The 19,968-nt window shown below is 39.2% G+C and overlaps 1 protein-coding gene across 1 annotated transcript in view; it reads right to left on the reverse strand.

Moving 5' to 3' along the window:
- Positions 1–78: 78 nt before the first annotated feature.
- The window catches only part of chn2 (chimerin 2), a 28,668-nt gene continuing 8,778 nt past the window's right edge, over positions 79–19,968 (reverse strand). Inside the window, exons 3-13 of the mRNA XM_058085600.1 lie at positions 17,083–17,138; positions 15,920–15,951; positions 15,732–15,845; positions 15,392–15,662; positions 9,159–9,242; positions 7,778–7,862; positions 6,065–6,238; positions 5,896–5,973; positions 4,217–4,354; positions 4,040–4,145; positions 79–3,047 (exon numbers count right to left, since the gene is read on the reverse strand). Of these exons, the coding sequence (XP_057941583.1) occupies positions 2,876–3,047; positions 4,040–4,145; positions 4,217–4,354; positions 5,896–5,973; positions 6,065–6,238; positions 7,778–7,862; positions 9,159–9,242; positions 15,392–15,662; positions 15,732–15,845; positions 15,920–15,951; positions 17,083–17,138 (1,310 nt within the window). The 3' untranslated portion in view covers positions 79–2,875. The remainder of the gene's footprint in view (positions 3,048–4,039; positions 4,146–4,216; positions 4,355–5,895; positions 5,974–6,064; positions 6,239–7,777; positions 7,863–9,158; positions 9,243–15,391; positions 15,663–15,731; positions 15,846–15,919; positions 15,952–17,082; positions 17,139–19,968) is intronic.

Below are 19,968 nucleotides of genomic sequence, written 5' to 3' on the forward strand. Positions count from 1 at the left end.
CTGTGGTGTACATTAATGCTCATACTTTTCATAACTGCATTCAAGACTGGCATGATGACCAGAGAGCTACGTTACAATCATAAAACTGTATAAGATTCCTAAAATATTGTGACAGGTCAATAACACTCTATGTTTTTTTAACCGTGCAATAAATATTTTACAATAAAAATAATTTTAAAAAATAATATTTGCAAAAAATTAATAATATTTTTAATGACCTCTCATGGCCCACACTTTGGGAATCACTACTGTACAGTATTTCCTTCCAAAAGCTAAAGCCCAGTAGTCTCATTCAATGTCTTTTTGTCCCATTAAGAAATTGAAACGCAATTCTAAGACATTAGAAGTTCACCATATTAGGCAATGACCGCCAGTATAAGTAACCAGTAAAACAACCTCAGCACCAAACTAAGGCCCTTTACTACATTGGCTCAGTGGAATGTAAAATCAAGCATCACTTATTGAATCAGGCAACATGCACAGACACACTGCCAAAACAGACATAGTTGCCAAACATGTTTGCACAGAAAGTCAGACTTGCGGTATCAAAATTCCACCCTGCAGGCCACGCCTTCAGAAAAAAGCTGGAAGAGTGAGGAGGTTTGACAATGAAACAAGAGATTGAATTAAGAGATAGCGGCGTCATGATTAAAAAAAAAACAAAAAAAACATGACAAGATTATAGTTTTAACAAGAAACGGAAATAAAGTGTAAACAGTAGCTTGTAGCTATAATTAATAATAATATTACAGGGCTGTGACCTCAGTGGGATGGAAGCCCACAATAGCTCTAAAGGCATTCAATCAAACAGCATGGATTTGTATCAGTAATAATATAATTAAGGTCGACCAGCAGTAACAGTAACTTTGTTTATTTTTCAGAACTGTTTGTATCCAGACACCAGTTTAACAAGCATCATTCCCAACAGTATATACACAGTGGTGTGAAAACATCTATACCCGCTTCCTGATTTTTCTTTGCATGAACAAAAAAAAACATTAAGGCTCACACGAAAACATCTTGATGATCCCCAAGAACTTTGGGTAAAATACGAGATACAAAAATTAACTTTTTGGAAGGTGTGTGTCCCAAGAATATCATACAAACAGTAAAATATGGTGGAGGTAGTGTGATGGTCTGGGGCTGTTTTGCTGCTTCAAGACCTGGAAGACTTGCTGACTGTGATAAATGGAAGCACAGATTCTGCTGTCTACTAAAAAAATCCTGACCTCAAAACTGAAACCAACTTGGGTTCTGCAGCAGGACAATGATCCAAAACACACCAGCAAGTCCACCCAAAAATGAAGACTTCGAAGTGGCATAATCAAATCTTGATGATCCTTAAGACCTTTCAGGAAAATACTGTGGTCATTAATCTGGTGTACAAGGAACGTCGAATTTCAGAAAAAGAGCATCATATCAACAGTAAAATATGGTGGTGGTAGTGTGATGGTCTAGGGGGTCATTGCAAGTTATGGCCTAATCAGTTATTGCATTTTATGTTCAGTTGTGTTGTCATTGACTAGTATTTAAATTAGTTTGATGACCTGAAATATAACAACAGTAAAATATGGTGGTGGAAGTGTGATGGTCTAGGGGGTCATTGCAAGTTATGACCCAATCAGTTATTGCATTTTATGTTCAGTTGTGTTGTCATTGACTAGTATTTAAATTAGTTTGATCACCTGAAATATACCAACAGTAAAATATGGTGGTGGTAGTGTGATGGTCTAGGGGTGTCATTGCAAGTTATGGCCCAATCAGTTATTGCATTTTATGTTCAGTTGTGTTGTCATTGACTAGTATTTAAATAAGTTTGATGACCTGAAATATATCAACAGTAAAATATGGTGGTGGTAGTGTGATGGTCTTGGGGGTCATTGCAAGTTATGGCCCAATGAAATATTGCATTTTATGTTCAGTTGTGTTGTCATTGACTAGTATTTAAATATGTTTGATGACCTGAAATATAACAACAGTAAAATATGGTGGTGGTAGTGTGATGGTCTAGGGGTCATTGCACGTTATGGCCCAATCAATTATTGCATTTTATGTTCAGTTGTGTTGTCATTGAGTAGTATTTAAATTAGTTTGATGACCTGAAATATACCAACAGTAAAATATGGTGGTGGTAGTGTGATGGTCTAGCGGGTCATTGCATGCATTTTATGTTCAGTTGTGTTGTCATTGACTAGTATTTAAATTGAAATAGTTAATATTTTAATAGTCAATAGTAATTAAAAAGTGTGACAAAAAAAAAAAAAGAAATCAGGAATGGGGCAATCACTTTCACTTTCACACCACTGTGTATATAAATGTATATATATATATATTTGTGACAAAACATGATGCAGAGTAAGAAGACAAAAATAAATCTTTACAAAACAAATCTGTACACGTTTCATAAAAGTGCTTCATGAATTGATTAATCGTCTATCTTTTTTTTTCAGCATTTGTACACAAGAAAATATCCAGGATTCGACCCGCAAGGACAGGATCTGTATCTTTTTTCATAAAAGTTACCCGACACGCCCACAAATCACGCACAATATGCACACACACACACACGACACGTGGGGGGGGGAAGTTGCGATGAGTCTGTGCGGCGGCGTCATCTTCAAACGGAGCGGCGCTGCGGCTTGTAAACATATTGGATCCTGTGCTAAATCAAACATGACGGTACTGGCGGGGTATCAAACTCCAACACAGACGGAAACAAGACAACACCAAATCAGTCATGCGTGAAAAGAAACTCCCCCGAGAGCAATTTGATCCGTAATTACTCTTTTTTTTTTCTTTTTTTTCCCCCGACGTGGCTTCAGTTTCCTCTTTGACAAAAAAAAGTGTCCGTGATTGTGCCGTACGTTGTCGGGTACTAGAATAAGACATCTTCGTGCTCGATCATGAGCTGCACCACCAGCTTCTGCTGCCTCATGTCATTGAGCGTCGTCAAGGCGTTCTGCTCCGGCGGCTGCATCAGCGTTGGACCGAAAACGATGCCCAAGTTCTCTGACGTCATTAAGTTGTCCTTTTCGAACATTGTTACCCTGCAACGCCATACAAGCAAACCAGAGCCCATTGAGTTCAACTTCATTGGATTTGTTGTTGGAAAAGACAACAGGGGGGCTGCACGGTGGTCGAGTGGTTAGCGCGCAGACCTCACAGCTATAGGAGACCGGAGTTCAATTCCAACCTCGGCCATCTCTGTGTGGAGTTTGTCTGTCTGTGATTAATTGAGTTAACCATGGGGAAATTAATCACAATTAATTATTTTAATCTAGTGACTAATTTCTATGTTAATTTTTTAAATATATATATATTTTTACATACGGCTGCACGGAGTATGAGTGGTCTCACAGCTAGGAGACCTGAGTTCAATTCCAAACTCGGCCATCTCTGTGTGGAGTTTGCATGTTCTCCCCGTGCATGCATGGGGGAAATTAATCACAATGAATTATTTTAATCTATTGACTAATTTCTATGTAAATTTTTTTATAGTTTTTTTTTTTTACATACGGCTGCACAGCGTATGGGTCTCACAGCTAGGAGACCTGAGTTCAATTCCAACCTCGGCCATCTCTGTGTGGAGTTTTTCTGTCTGCGATTAATTGAGTTAACTATGGAGGAAATTAATCACAATTAATTATTTTAATCTATTGACTCATTCTATGTTAATTTTTTATAGTCTTTTTTTTTTTTTACATACGGCTGCACAGCGTATGAGTTGTCTCACAGCTAGGAGACCCGAGTTCAATTCCACCCTGTGCCATCTTTGTGTGGAGTTTGCATGTTCTCCCCGTGCATGCGTGGGTTTTCTCCGGGTACTCCGGTTTCCTCCCACATTCCAAAAACATGCTAGGTTAATTAGCGACTCCAAATTGTCCATAGGAATGTGAGTGTGAATGGTTGTTTGTGTATAGGCAGCCAGTCCAGGGTGTACCCCGCCTCTCGCCCAAAGACAGCTGGGATAGGCTCCAGCATCCCCCGCAACTATGTGAGGATAAGCGGTAGAAAAAGAATGAATGAATGAATAGACAACCTCTTGAGGTGAGCCATCAGGTAGCGTAGAGTCTCGTAGTGAGCCGGAGGAAGCTGCAGCAAACCCTCATGCACGGCCTCCAGTCTGGATTCAGCATTAGGAATCTCTGCAGAAGGCCGGGAAATATGATAAGCATCATTGAAGCGGCAAGAATTAAAAGATAACAGGTCTCCTTACTTGCTGCCTGAATGAATGTGGAGTACAAGTCAAAGGTGATGACTGGGATGGGAAGGTCTCTCAAGTAGAGCTTCAGAGCCCCAGCGATGATGTTGATATCCGCGTAGGCACTGGCACTGATGTCAGCCTTGTCTCCATCTGTTCATAACAACACAAACCTATGAGACACTTTGGAGGTTAAAAGACTCCAGAATTAACTTGGTGAAAACTTTTCTTTACGGTTCTTGGAGCAGTCGCCCCCATCCTCTAGAAAGTGAATGTTAAGTTTGTGTGAAAGTGAAAAGTTGAGCTTGAGTGTCATATCTGTCATATGGAAGTGTTGCGCAACTCTGGTTGTGCTATGTGAGTGTGTGTGTCAAGAAGGCCTTCCATGAGAAGCTATTACACTAGGGACAGGGAAGACATTTCTTAATATGATTAATTGATTTTTTTCACTGGAATTTTAAAGCAAAATATTACAAAAATTAGAGTGTGAAAAAATACTATTTGTAATAAACTTTATGTATTTTCAACTGTAATGCGGGTGGCCAGAGCAGAAATAAATAAATACAGCTCTGTCTAGCAATTTAAATATAATAATAAAAGTATTTCCAGACAATTTTTATTTATTTATTTATTTTTTCTTTAAAAAAAAATATTTTTTTGAGTATGGTTATTTTTTCCGAAAAAAAAGCTGAAAATTAAATTTCAATTATTCTTCAGCAACATTCATTCATTCATTTTCTACCGCTTTTCCTCACAGGTTAACAATATTTGTTTTCAATGAAAAATAAAACATTTAGATGGTGTGTTCAAGGACCGTCAAACAAAGTGGGACAAATTTCCGCTTGCATTAAACATTCAAAACTGGGGGATTTGCATCCCTACTTATAGATAAATATAGATAGGTATTATAGACAAATTGAGATTAATTAGATTAATTGAGTTAACTTGAGTTAACTATTGGGGGGAATTAATCAAAATTTATTTTAATTGTTCATTTTTTTATAGGTTTTTTTTTTACATATGGCTGCATGGCGTTCGAGTGGTTAGCATGCAGGCCTCACAGCTAGGAGACCCGAGTTCAATTCCACCCTCGGCCATCTCTGTGTGGAGTTTGCATGTTCTCCCCGTGCATGCGTGGGTTTTCTCCGGGTTCTCCAGTTTCCTCCCACATTCCAAAAACATGCTAGGTTAATTAGCGACTCCAAATTGTCCATAGGTATGAATGTGAGTGTGAATGGTTGTTTGTCTATATGTGCCCTGTGATTGGCTGCATGGCCACCAGTCCAGGGCGTACCCCACATCTCGCTTGAAGACAGCTGGGATAGGCTCCAGCACCCTATAGATCTACTATAATATCTACTATATTGGGTAATATAAGTGTAAAGGCGACTATAGGGGTGCTATTTCATGTCTACAGGGCTCTAATAATGTTACAAAACAGGAATTGACTATATGTGCCCTGTGATTGGCTGGCCACCAGTCCAGGGTGTACCCCGCCTCGCGCCTGAAGAGAGCTGGGATAGGCTCCAGCACCCTATATATTGTTATTTCAAGATCTTTTAAGGTTTTTTGTATGCAAGAATAAACTTCAAGCAATTTGAAGCATTTCAAGCTTCCACTGGAATCTTTTACATATAATGCCAAAGCTTTCTTGAAATTTCCTGGGGGGGGGGGGGGGGGGGGGGGTGGCAAACCTCTGTCAAAGGCGAGTCTCACATCCTCGACGTGCTCGGAGAAACCAGACACTCGGTACAGACCTTCAGATTTCATACCTGCAGCACAAGCATGAGGAAGTTCAAAACATATCCAAACGCCATTGCTGTCTGAATACAATCCCCTGATCCGTTGCGTTGCTCTGTTTACCTCGTAGTTCTATCTCTCGAATGCAGAGATCCACCACCATGGGCCTGGTGGTGTTGTGGGCCTTGACGAGTGTGGTGAGGTCACAGCTGAACACTTTCTTTATCCTACGCAGGTCCGGCTGGCAGTCGCTGGGCACCAGCTTTGAGCACTGCTTGTGTACATTCAGGCCGCAATCTTAAACGAGAGATGATGAGAATCTCCGGTGATCTACGTCTGAGTTGCAAGGTTTACATGGAGCTCCTGAGAAGATGCATCAGCAGCGATGGAGGACAACGGATGTCCTGCTGCTTCCCCAAAGCACATGAGGTGTCTGATGATACAGTGTTGGCTTCAGGCTTATCACTGTGGAAAATGTGTCAACAACAAACACTCTGTTTGGGAGGAGGAGCCACATCTCGCCTTGTGTTCGATTTCTCAGTATGAAATCTTGTGACGGATCGAGTCTCTTGCAAACCGCACACACACGACTCAGCAGTTCTGCTGCTATTTTTAGTTGCTTTTGACCTATCCTTAACCTTTTACATAAGTCATTAGCATATTATTATTATTGACAGTGATTATTACCATGGGAGACAATATTCTTATTTTATTCTTGGTAGAATCAACACATGATTTTTCTCTAAATATGCTCAGAAAATCTTGCTTTTGGAACACAAATTTAATTCTTATTTGGAAGGCAGGAAAAAGACCAAAAGGCATAAACAACTTAGAAAACCACAATGCAGCCCATTGGTCATTTTCTGAATTTTGACACACATTCCGATATGAAATATGATTAAATGGTACCCATTATGTTATTGTATGGTCATATCACCTCGTACTTCGGTATGTGACAAAAAAAAATTAAATAAAAAAAAAACAACTTAAACTATATTAGGAAAGCAGGAAGTGGTCAAATGTAACAGTTACTGATTGTAAAAGTACCAGATGGAGGGGTAGGATTTAATAAGCTTTGCTTCTTCCTACTCCTTTTGGACATGTGGAAATTTGTGAAATTAAAATTAAAATTAAAATTAAAATTAAAATTAAAATTAAAATTAAAATTAAAATTAAAATTAAAATTAAAATTAAAATTAAAATTAAAATTAAAATTAAAATTAAAATTAAAATTAAAATTAAAATTAAAATTAAAATTAAAATTAAAATTAAAATTTGTGATCTAGTTGTGACTCGACTACCATGCAGCCTGTGTTATTATTATGATTACTAAATTCATGTTTTTGAGCTGCAATAAAAGCCTGTTGTTCTGGCGATCAAGTCAGGTGCTCATCTCACCGAACAATCACTGACACCTAGTGACCAATATAGAATACTACATTCACAATTTGAATGGATTTTACTTTGCAGCCGGTGTATTCTATTTATTATAAAAAAATGTTTTTTAACCATAAAGTGATGCCTTTGAATATTCTCATTCATGGGGCATTGAATCCATGACAACGGGACTATTCTGGTTGTCTTTGTAGGAGTTTCTCCTCCAATTCCAGCAGTTCTTCTAGTCGCTACATACAAGCCCGCCCCCAAACCACAAATGGTTTCACTCTTTTGTGGTGCAAAACGACCGTCATTAAGATAAACCATTGGTCCATGCCCTTTAGAACATCAAGTGATACATTTTCAGAACTATGATGCAACTCCAGCATGTGTTCTCCACACGTTACACCGCACTGTACATCCCATGACCTCCAATACATTTACATTATATGTGCTTACCTGAGCAGCGGACACCCTGGGCAATCAGGCCCCACATGAAGTTGGCACAGTACTCACACCAGTGTGGCCCTCGAAAGGTGTGTACCTGCAGGTGAAAAACACACACACACAGAGCTCACTTTGTGATGGGACGCGACATTAAAAAGAGTCCGGTGGTCAAAAGGAGAGCATACGTACGCATAAGGCAGATTAAAGGATTTATGAATGATGTGTCTGACATCTGTTGCTCGGCAATCAGATACATGCAAGTCTAAATAGCAGTCAAACACCGTCAATAGGTGAGGGGGGTGGAGGGGGGACATATGGTAGGTTCTCTTTTCAAAGCAAAAACGCTTGAAGACACTGGAACTGAAACGTAATACATTTTCAAGAATGAAGTATTTGCTTGCGATAATTCACAAATTGAGTTAGTTTGGACAAAGTCAGTAAGAGTTTCATATATAATATATGAAACTATATACTATAAAAGCAATCTTCACTCGCTAAATGTACTGCAAAAAAGGTCAGTAAGGATAATTCATAATGACGCCTACAGAGAACATACAAAGTCCTTATTTCTAAAATCACAAATACTTAAACTTGCTGATATCTAAGTAAATAAATATAATAAAATAAATAAAATAAATACAATAAATAAAATAAATAAAATAAATAAAATAAATAAAATAAATAAAATAATGTATTATTATTATTTATTATCATTATTATTAATAATTATTATTTTATTATTTATTTGGTGGAATAAATAAATAATAAAATAATATATTATTATTATTTATTATCATTATTATTAATATTTATTTATTATTATTATTAATTATTATTACTAATTAAATAATACAATGATATAGTATTATTTATGTATTTATTATGAATAATTATTATTTTATTATTATTTATTTATTATTATTTATTTATTTATTAAATTAAAAATCAATAAAATAATACAATAATATATTATTATTATTTATGTATTTATTTATTTAATACAATAAAATAAAAAAAATTAACTATATTAGGAAAGCAGGAGGTGAACAAATGTAACAGTTACTGATTGTAAAAGTACCAGATGGAGGGGTAGGATTTAATAAGCTTTGCTTCTTCCTACTCCTTTTGGACATGTGGAACTGTGAACTGATTATGTGATGCATTCAATTGTCATCTGATGCATGTTCAAATGAAATAAAACCATTACCATTACCATATCAATGCTAATCAATGTACTGTGCTGTTAATGGCGTTTCCTCGCCTCTGTCCATTATCCACACATTCTGACAGGAAGTCAGCTGTATGCCAACAACGCATCAAAACAACATATTTGGCAATGGAGGACTTACAAATGTGTATTTTTTTCAGAAAGAAATGTTTTTACGAAGCTTACCTTGAAGTTATGGATCTTCTCATAGGAGCACTGCTTCTCAGACGCGTCTTTCAAGGCACTGTGCCGCACCAGAGATGATGAGATCTGTGGACAGGAAGCCAACAGTTTGATAGGCTTCCATAAAAGTGTCCCCTTACTCCCCAGTTTGACTCCCAGGGCAAAAGCCAGCAGCTCCTGTCGCTTCCGTTCTTGTCGTTTCGCTTTGTGGTTGATCACATCCGCTTCGAAACATTGCTTATTTTCGGACTCCATTCTGGACGGATCTAGTTCCCACACACCGTCCATCTCCTTTGGGGGGGGGAAGCTGCGGAAGGGGGTGATGGGAAGACGATGGAGCGTCCACTCCACTCCCCTCTCTCAGCCAGAAGAGTAAGTGACGGATCCACTTCTGGTGTGAGAGCGGTGGAGGAGCTAGTGGGGGATAAGATGGGTGGGTGGGTGGGTGTCCTGAGGGCTGGAGTGTGCCTTGCACAATGGCCCTCTTTCACACGCCCAGAAAGGAGCGAGCGAGAGAGAGAGAGAGAGAGAGAGAGAGAGAACAGGCTCTATAATGGGGAGGGGCCGTTGGTGGGGGGGCGGCTGTCAGGACTGTTTCACACAGCTCAACAGCTCTGTAAAGCAGGATCAATAGCGCAGACGCCCTCTTTATATCACACAGCACTCTCTCACATTAGCTCACTGCCTTCCGGACACACTCCATCTCCACTTATCCACCGAATATTCACATGCCAAGCTCTGCTCCAAGCTCGCAGGCGGCATTGGGCCTCCTAAAATATGTCTTAGAGAAGACTATCTAGCCCTCATAATTCAATCACATCTTGACCTCCATCTTTGTAAGGGAACTGGTGGAATTCCCCCCGCCATGCAGACCCGGATGAGGTCTTCCAGAAACCAGTAGAGCCAGACCAGCGACTGGGATTGGGCGAGATTATGGGCCATAATCCTGACACAGGGAATAATCCTACAGTGCTCAAATCCATGTAAAAGAGCAATGGAGCATATGGTGTATTACTTGTGGGGGCCGGAACATATATTTAACACACACACTATTTTATGCTTATAATATGCTTATTATTATATGCTTATATAATCTGTAAAAGTGTTATACTATCAGCTATATGTTCTTGTGTCCTTTTTTTCAGGCGTACTTTAAACATCAGACAACATCAAATATGTCATTTAATTTTACAGTTTTGTTGTTGTTTTTTTTTTACTAAATACAGTGGTATGAAAAAGTATCGGTGCTCGAGTGGTTAGCGTGCAGACCTCACAGCTAAGAGACCCGAGTTCAATCCCACCCTCGGCCATCTCTGTGTGGAGTTTCTGTGTTCTACTCCGGTTTCCTCCCACATTCCAAAAACATGCTAGGTTAATTAGCGACTCCAAATTGTCCATAGGTATGAATGTGAGTGTGAATGGTTGTTTGTCTATATGTGCCCTGTGATTGGCTGCATGGCCAACAGTCCAGGGTGTACCCCGCCTCTCGCCCGAAGACAGCTGGGATAGGCTCCAGCATCCCCCACGACCCTTGTGAGGACAAGCGGTAGAAAATGAATAAATGTCTGTTTGCGATTAATTGAGTTAACTATGGGGGAAATTATTCACAATTAATTATTTTAATCAATTTACTAATTTCTATGTTCATTTTTTAAAAATTTTGTTTTTTTACGGCTGCACGGCATAGAGTGGTTAGCACGCAGGCCTCACAGCTAGCAGACCCGAGTTCAATTCCACGCTCGGCCATCTCTGTGTGGAGTTTCTGCGGGGTTTTTTCCCACATTCCAAAAACATGCTAGGTTAATTAGCGACTTTCTGTCCATAGGTATGAATGTGAGTGTGAATGGTTGTTTGTCTATATGTGCCCTGTGATTGGCTGCATGGCCACCAGTCCAAGGTTTACTTCTTGCCCGAAGACAGCTGGGATAGGCTCCAGCATCCCCTGCGACCCTTGTGAGGACAAGCGGTAGAAAATGAATGAATGAATAAAGTTGCCAGTTTTTATATTAAAAGTTGAAATACTAAGAAAGCAACTGGTGGGCCAGATTCAAACACTTGGCGGGCCGCATGTGGCCCCTGGGCCGTAGTTTGCCCACCCCTGCATTACATTATTATTACTTTGAAAATAGGCTCCAGTCAACAAAAATAAATAAACTCACATATTACATTCTATAAATTAATAAACCTAAAAATTCTATCCACAAAAATATACAAACACAAACATAAAACTATATTTATGTCCTGTTCTGTCGCTGCGAAGAGTTGGCACGACAGGTGAAGATATTCGTGATTGTGGCGGGCATTCTTTAAGGAGACCTACACATACCAGAGGATGAGAAATACACTCGGGAGATATTTTAGCCACCAGACGGGGAGGAGGGAGTCGGACGGGCTGAGCTTTGTCTGCAGGCAGATGGCCTCTTGTCTGGCTAAAGAAAAAGCACGGAAGATAAAGGACACAAAAGGTACTCTCGCACAACAAGCTCTGCTTTCTTTTGGAGTGGCCTGACTCTTTTTATTCTTTTTATTTTCTTTGTAAAAAGGCACAGCTGAGTGACTTTAGAGGCAAAATGAACTAACACAGGGGGCTACTGACATAGTAAGACAACAGGATGTGCCCCCCCCCGTCCCCTTTTGCACAGTCCTAAACAATTCATAACAAAGAACATCAGCAACAAATAGATCCACTGGTACACTGGCATGGACCTCACAGGCGGAGAATTCCATGAAAAATGGCTTTTGGTTGGAAATAAAAGTTCACTCCCTAAAAATGCGCTACGAAAAAAAAGCTAACTGTGATAAAATTACAGCTATTTACTGACAAAGCAGGTCATTATCTGAATAAACAACACAGCCGTTACTTTGCAAATCATTCCATGGCAAGCGACCAAACCAGCCTGACCGGCACCTCGCTGATATTCAGTGGGGAGCATCAAGAGGAATGCGCTCGAGGTCTGGATGCATTCAGCGTGCAAAAAAAGAATCTAAGCGAGGAGATAAATCTACCAGCTCTCGGCCTCTAGGAAACATTCTAAGTTGCACTGTGGTGGAGGTGACCGAAAAGGGTAAATACGTGCCCGTATTGACGATACAGTCAAGCCACTGTGCAACTAAAGCCTCAGGGCGCGGCTGTGGGAACTGTAAACATGGAGGTCAAAAAGCCAGTTTTCCAAATTTAAGCCATCAGAGGTGAGCTGTAGTTCTTGGACTAATTCCATTAGGGGGAAAAAAAAGTAAATATTTTGCGCAAACACTACCTGATAGCTGTGGTTCTACATAAAGTCATGTCCTGTCCTGTTTTTTTTTTTTTAGTGATGAAAGTATCCTGATTTTCATTGTTTAGCCATGAAACCTATTTGTGTCTTTGGTTACATTTTGTAATATAACAATTATATTATTATATAGCCCATACAGAGGAGGCACGATGGATATGTATGGATATATGGTAATGGTAATGGGTTTATTTCATTTGAATATGAATATGCATCAGATTACAATTGAATGCATCACATAATCAGTTCACAGTTCCACATGTCCAAAAGGAGTAGGAAGAAGCAAAGCTTATTAAATCCTACCCCTCCATCTGGTACTTTTACAATCAGTAAATGTTACATTTGTTCATTTCCTGCCTTTCTAATATAATATATATTTTTTTATTATTTGTAATTATTTGTAATTAGCTTTTTAATTTTAATTTTAATTTTTATTTTAATTTTAATTTATCTGATGAAAACTTTGAAACTGATGAAACTTTGAGTATCAAATATATGATCAAAATATGATCATCCCTAACGTACGATCTCTCTAAAATATTATTATCATTATAAAGCACACTGTTTATTCACTTAGTTTATTTATTAATTTTAATTTTTGGTTTATTTATTAATTTTATTTTTTGTTTAATTTAAATTGTTAAATTTAATTTAAATTTAAATTAAACAAAAATTAAATTTTAATTTATCTGATGAAACTTTGAGCATCATATCAAAATATGATCATCCCTAACGTAAGATATTTCTGACCCCGGCACCTGGCAGTTGTTGCTGAATAAAAAAAACATTCTAAAATATTATTATCATTATAAAGCACACTAATCGGTGTATTCATGTCTTGAGTGTCAGGTTACAAAGCGATGACTGAGCTTGGACGCTACAGCTGATGCTAACAGACGCCAACAGAGCTGTCGTGTGTCTGTCAATGACCGTCAACATAAGAAAAGATGTATTAAACAGATGATACACTGTTTTTCTTTTGGTGTTTTTATGAGGAGAATGTTGTGTGTCTGTCTAAGAAACACCAAGTTACACAAATTGACATTGCCCCCTAGTGGAGGGATCGCTCCTTCCAGGCAGAAGGACAGCAATCTTCCTCCGTTATTATGTGATAACAGCACCGCAGCTCCGGTAACACAATGTGCAATCTGTCTCAGTGTGTCTGCTATGCATGGCGAGCAGAGCAAAGTCCCCGTCCCCTTGGTCATCATTACTTTTCAGAGAAGGCAATCAAGCACGGCTGTAGTGAACACACCCAGGGGCTGCTGGCTGATAAAGTGCACTTAACTCCAGGACAAAGCGTCCTCTAAAAATCTATATGTACGTATATGTAGCTTCAGCAGGGCGAGAGTGGATTATACTGTAGGTCTGATAAAGGACCCAGCAGCCCAGATATCAGATACTCTATTGTACTTAAGTAAACACAACCTTGCTTCCTTTGATAACACAAATATGGATCGTTTCATTGCTACATAAGCTATATAATATATTATATAGCTATATGCTATATAAGGTATGTGACCACATTGTTATAATTCATTTTTGTTGACCGACCCTGAAAATATTAGCTGGCATTGGATAAGAAATAACATATGTTGAATGTTATTTATGTTTGACTTCTATTATTATCATTTTCTACACTTTGTATTGAGTTGTGTACTCCTACAGAGCAGCTACACAGAAAACTTTATAGATCTTCCAGAATCTGCACCTATACCAGCTGTATTTCCTTGGATTTGGGTTTTTCCCATCAAAACCGTCTGTTTTGATTTATTCCGCCCTCGCCTGCCCTTCCTTCCTTCCTTCCTTCCTTCCTTCCTTCCTTCCTTCCTTCCTTCCTTCCTTGTCTCCTTCCTTCTTTCCTTCCTTGTCTCCTTCCTTACTTGTCTCCTTCCTTCCTTCCTTGTCTCCTTCCTTGTCACCTTCCTTGTCTCCTTCCTTCCTTCCCTGTCTCCTTCCTTCCTTGTCTCCTTCCTTCCTTGTCTCCTTCCTTCCTTCCTTCCTTGTCTCCTTCCTTCCTTGTCTCCTTCCTTCCTTGTCTCCTTCCTTCCTTCCTTGTCTCCTTCCTTGTCACCTTCCTTGTCTCCTTCCTTCCTTCCTTCCTTCCCTGTCTCCTTCCTTCCTTGTCTCCTTCCTTCCTTCATTCCTTCCTTCCTTGTCTCCTTCCTTCCTTGTCTCCTTCCTTCCTTCCTTGTCTCCTTCCTTGTCACCTTCCTTGTCTCCTTCCTTCCTTCCTTCCTTGTCTCTTTCCTTCCTTCCTTGTCTACTTCCTTCCTTCCTTGTCTCTGTCCTTTCTTCCTTGTCTCCTTCCTTCCTTCCTTCCTTCCTTCCTTGTCTCCTTCCTTCCTTCCTTGTCCTTCCTTCCTTGCCTCCTTCCTTCCTTCCTTGTCTCCTTCCTTGTCTCCTTCCTCCCTTCCTTGTGTCTGTCCTTCCTTCCTTGTCTCCTTCCTTCCTTCCTTGTCTCCTTCCTTCCTTCCTTCTTTATCTCCTTGTGGCCTTCCTTCCTTCCTTGTCTCCTTCCTTCCTTCCTTGTCTCCTTCCTTCCTTCCTTGTCTCCTTCCTTCCTTCCTTCTTTATCTCCTTGTGGCCTTCCTTCCTTCCTTGTCTCCTTCCTTCCTTCCTTGTCTCCTTCCTTCCTTCCTTCTTTCCTTGTCTCCTTCCTTCCTTCCTTCCTTGTCTCCTTCCTTCCTTGTCTCCTAGCTGTGAGGTCTGCGCGCTAACCACTCGACCATTCGAAATGCCAAATTAAAATAACTACATTTTATTGTGTTTAAAAAATGCCTGAGAGTCGGATGCAGCCAACATTTCGATCGATTGGTTGACTTCAAGTGTGAGAGTACTTCAAAACAACAGTAAATTTCAGTATTAAGTCAAATCTCAAGTATGATGTTTGCCCACCCCGGTCTAGATTATGCTGAAAGTTGTTTCTTTGAAACAACTGAAAACTGAAACACGACAGCTCACCTGTTCATCTCTCACAAAGGTGACCCTGCGAGGTTCCGTGCATCCGCGACTGAGCCTGTGTACCGTCTTGTCCTTCAGCAGCGAGGTGTAACCCAGGTGCTCATAGATGGGGTTGGCGGTCATTCTGGCGATGTATTCCGCCGCCTTGGTCTCGATGTAGAGAGTGATGAGGGCATCTGTGACCAGGTCGTGCACAGACTCGAACCTCTTCTCGGCGACAAAATGTTTCCCATCGTAGAACAACCTGTAGTTGAGCGTCTGAGGCCCAAACCTGGACCGAGACGCGTGGATGAATTGGAGTTTTGGGACTAAAGGACCTCTGTCCGGACATTGCTGTTACCTTAAGGCCAATGTGTGCGTCCCTGGTTGTCTTTGACTCTCCCTGATCAGGTAGGAACCCTCAGCTGACCTCAGAAGCTCATCTGCATACTCTCGAGAGATCATGCCATGAAATCTGTAACAAATTATAACGTTGGGAATTTAAATTACTGTATTTTTTTTCGGTACAGTAATTAGGGTTACGCTCACTCTCTGCCGTAGTATTTGGGCCTGGTCTCCATCTGTGAAGCAGAAACAACATACTTTGGTGACCTTTGTGATATAAAAGGCTTTTTAATGCATGGCACTATGTATGGAGGGGAAAGAAATTAAATAAAATTAAAATAAAACGAAAATTAAATTACATAAAAGGCTTTTTAATGCATGACACTATGTATGGAGAGGAAAGAAATTAAATAAAATTCAAATAAAACTAAAATTAAATTACATAAAACGCTTTTTAATGCATGACGCTATGTATGGAGGGGAAAGAAATTAAATAAAATTAAAATAAAATTAAAATTAAATGACATAAAAGCCTTTTTAAGGCATGACGCTATGCATGGAGGGGAAAGAAATTAAATAAAATTAAAATAAAACAAAAATTAAATGACATAAAAGGCTTTTAAATGCATGACACTATGTATGGAGGGGAACGAAATTAAATAAAATTAAAATAAAACAAAAATTAAATTACATAAAAGGCTTTTTAATGCATGACACTATGTGTGGAGGGGAACGAAATTAAATAAAATTAAAATAAAACAAAAATTTTATTTACATAAGAGGCTTTTTAATGCATGACACTATGTATGGAGGGGAAAGAAATAAAAATAAAAATAAAAATAAAAATAAAAATAAAAATAAAAATAAAAATAAAAATAAAAATAAAAATAAAAATAAAAATAAAAATAAAAATAAAAATAAAAATAAAAATAAAAATAAAAATAAAAATAAAAATAAAAATAAAGAAAAAAAATAATCGTACAGAATAAAATTAGAAAAAATACTGCAAGTGCTTGTAGTACAATCGGGCATATCAGTAGGACATTACTGTATTAACCTCGGCAGCACCTTATTTCATCATGTGCAAACAAAACAAGTGTAATAGTCGACTACTAACGACCGTTATTCTCCATCAGAGTGGAACATTACTACCAGTGACTGAAATAACCAGTAGAAACTCCCAATCTGGATTCAAAACAGATGTAAACACTACCTTAAAACTGTCTTAATGAATTGAAGGCTAAAAGTCATCATAGATGTGATTTATTTGTCTCGAAAAAAAGCTACTGACGTTTCCTGCTATGTTTAACATTTAGTAAAGACGGAATCGAACGTGAGCGAGGTCTCCTTTCAGGGGACGTACTCACCTCCTGAGGACATACGATCCTCTTTGGTCTTGGGGCTTCCTGCTGTAGCTGGTACACTGTCAGAGACACATAGGAGGACGTTAATGACGGCCTATGTGTGTGTGCAGTTCAAGTGCAAGTTGTAATTACTTCAAAATAGTAAATCGGGGCTTAAAATAAAGTCGTCGATGCCAATTTAAGAGGAGGTAAACGAAATTAGAAGCTAGTACAGGGCAGTGAATGTGGCCCAATGTGGAACATTGAGAAAGGGGTAAAATACAGAGTGAACGCTGGAAAAAAGATCACATAAATAACCCAGTCTAGACGACATTGAACATATTTGAAGTTACATGTATGTTTAGGTTTCCAACTAAAACATTGCGTACTTATAATAGTACTGTAATAGTATTCAAACAGTGGTGTGAAAAAGTGTTTGCCCCATCAAACACATTTCAATATTAGTCAGTGATAACACAAAAGCTAAGCCGTTAGCAGCAACAACTGCAATCAAGTATTTTCGATAACTTGCAATTAGTCTCTTCCAGAGCTTTGGGGTCAGTTTGGTCGGTCATTCCCAACCCAAAGAAGGTTCACCACTGTTCCATGTTTTCATTATTTGTAGATAATGGCTCTCACTGTGGTTTGCTGGAGTCCCAAAGGTAACTTTTTCCAGGGCAAGTTTCATTTAAAAGCTGCATTTTGTGTTCAGTTGTATTGTCATTGACTAATATTTATTATTTGTTTGATGATGTTAGCGCGCAGACCTCACAGCGAGGAGACCAGGGTTCAATTCCACCCTCGGCCATCTCTGTGTGGAGTTCGCATGTTCTCCCCGTGCATGCGTGGGTTTTCTCCGGGTACTCCGGTTTCCTCCCACATTCCAAAAACATGCTAGGTTAATTAGCGACTCCAAATTGTCCATAGGTATGAATGTGAGTGTGAATGGTTGTTTGTCTATATGTGCCCTGTGATTGGCTGCATGGCCACCAGTCCAGGGTATACCCCGCCTCTCGCCCGAAGACAGCTGGGATAGGCTCCAGCACCATACATATCTATTATAATATATACTATATTGAGTAATATAAGTGTAAAGGTGACTATAGGGGTGCTATTTCATGTCAGTTCATAACACATTGGATTTGTATCATGTGACATTTTGAGCACAATACCACACCATCAGGAGGGGACATCTTTTTTTTCTTCCTTTTCCCTGCTTTTCAGACGCCTAGGTACGTATAGATATGCCTGTCCACGAGAATGGTAGACGTGACGTAGATGTGAGCTTCAGCTCGCTCATTGTCACAACAGACTCTACAGGCAGGGAACAAGAATCCCGACTGTGTGTTTTCATGTTTTTGTCAAACAGACTTAAGCCGAGCAGCAAGATTAGGACATGATCCAACACTTTGACATAGTGAGTGTTTAAAAAAAAAAACAAAAAAACACAGTGGATTCATCAGGAAAACATAATAATTTGAAAAAATATGCAGATATTTAATATATGCAGTCCATTGTGTCACAGTTTCCATTTGCACTCCTGTGGCTCTCCGGCAGAAATGATTTGAGTCACATCAAATATGGAAGAGTGGATCCATTTGCTCCCACATGGCACAAAACACTGGATGCTGAAGTGGGCGTTAAGAGGACACAGAGAAAAATGATTTTCTCTGTCGGCAGTAACCTATTTTAATCATATGTGGAGCACTATTTTGCATGTGTTGTGTCGGCGAGGGCAATGCTTGTGTTTACTATACTCAACATTAAGAAAAGATGATTTGAATATTAAGGATTTTTTTTTAGCTTTGGGATGTTAGCATACACTCATCTCTCATCATGAATGTTAAACTACCAGCTGTAGTTTATTATTTATTTATTTAGAAAGTTATATGGCTAGGGCTCAACTTCCTTTTCACTTCCTGGTTGCTGTGCAGCATCTATTTCAATAGAACACAATACAATACAAGCCGAGTTCTTATAAAATGTCCTTCTGCTACTATGGTGCATTCAAGTACCACCAAACAAAGTGCGAAATCTCAATGCTGGGCAAAAAACATTATCAACCAAGCATAAAAACCTGTATTATCAAGTATTTACAAATTATGACCAACTTATGAGTTAGCAGGCTACACAGCTAGGAGACCCGAGTTCGATCCCACCCTCAGCCATCTGTGGAGTTTGCATGCCGTTTTTTTCTCCAGGTACTCCGGTTTCCTATGGACAATTTGGAGTCGCTAATTAACCTAGCATGTTTTTGGAATGTGGGAGGCTCCAGCACCCTATATATCTACTATAATATCTACTATATTGGGTAATATAAGTGAGTGTGAATGGTTGTTTGTCTATATGTGCCCAGTGATTGGCTGGCCACCAGTCCAGGGTGTACCCCGCCTCTCGCCCCAAGACAGCTGGGATTGTAAAGGCAACTATAGGGGTGCTATTTCATGTCTCCAGAGCTCTAATAATGTTACAAAACAGGAATTGACGATATGTGCCCTGTAATTGGCTGGCCACCAGTGCAGGGTGTACCCCGCATCTCACTCGAAGACAGCTGGGATAGGCTCCAGCACCCTATATATCTACTATAATATCTACTATATTGGGTAATATAAGTGTAAAGGCGACTATAGGGGTGCTATTTCATGTCTACAGGGCTCTAATAATGTTACAAAACAGGAATTGACTATATGTGCCCTGTAATTGGCTGGCTACCAGTCCAGGGTGTACCCCGCCTCTTGCCTGAAGACGGCTGGGATAGGCTCCAGCATCCCCCGCAACCCTCGTGAGGATAAGCGGTAGAAAATGAATGAATGAATGACCAACTTATGGTGAATTAGATGTATTTTCTGCAGAAATAAGTCCTATTTTTGGAGAAAATTACCAAAAATCTAGAAATTAGTCCATGAATGC

This window comes from Doryrhamphus excisus, chromosome 10 (genome assembly GCF_030265055.1).
Source record: "Doryrhamphus excisus isolate RoL2022-K1 chromosome 10, RoL_Dexc_1.0, whole genome shotgun sequence".
Lineage (NCBI taxonomy): Eukaryota > Metazoa > Chordata > Actinopteri > Syngnathiformes > Syngnathidae > Doryrhamphus > Doryrhamphus excisus.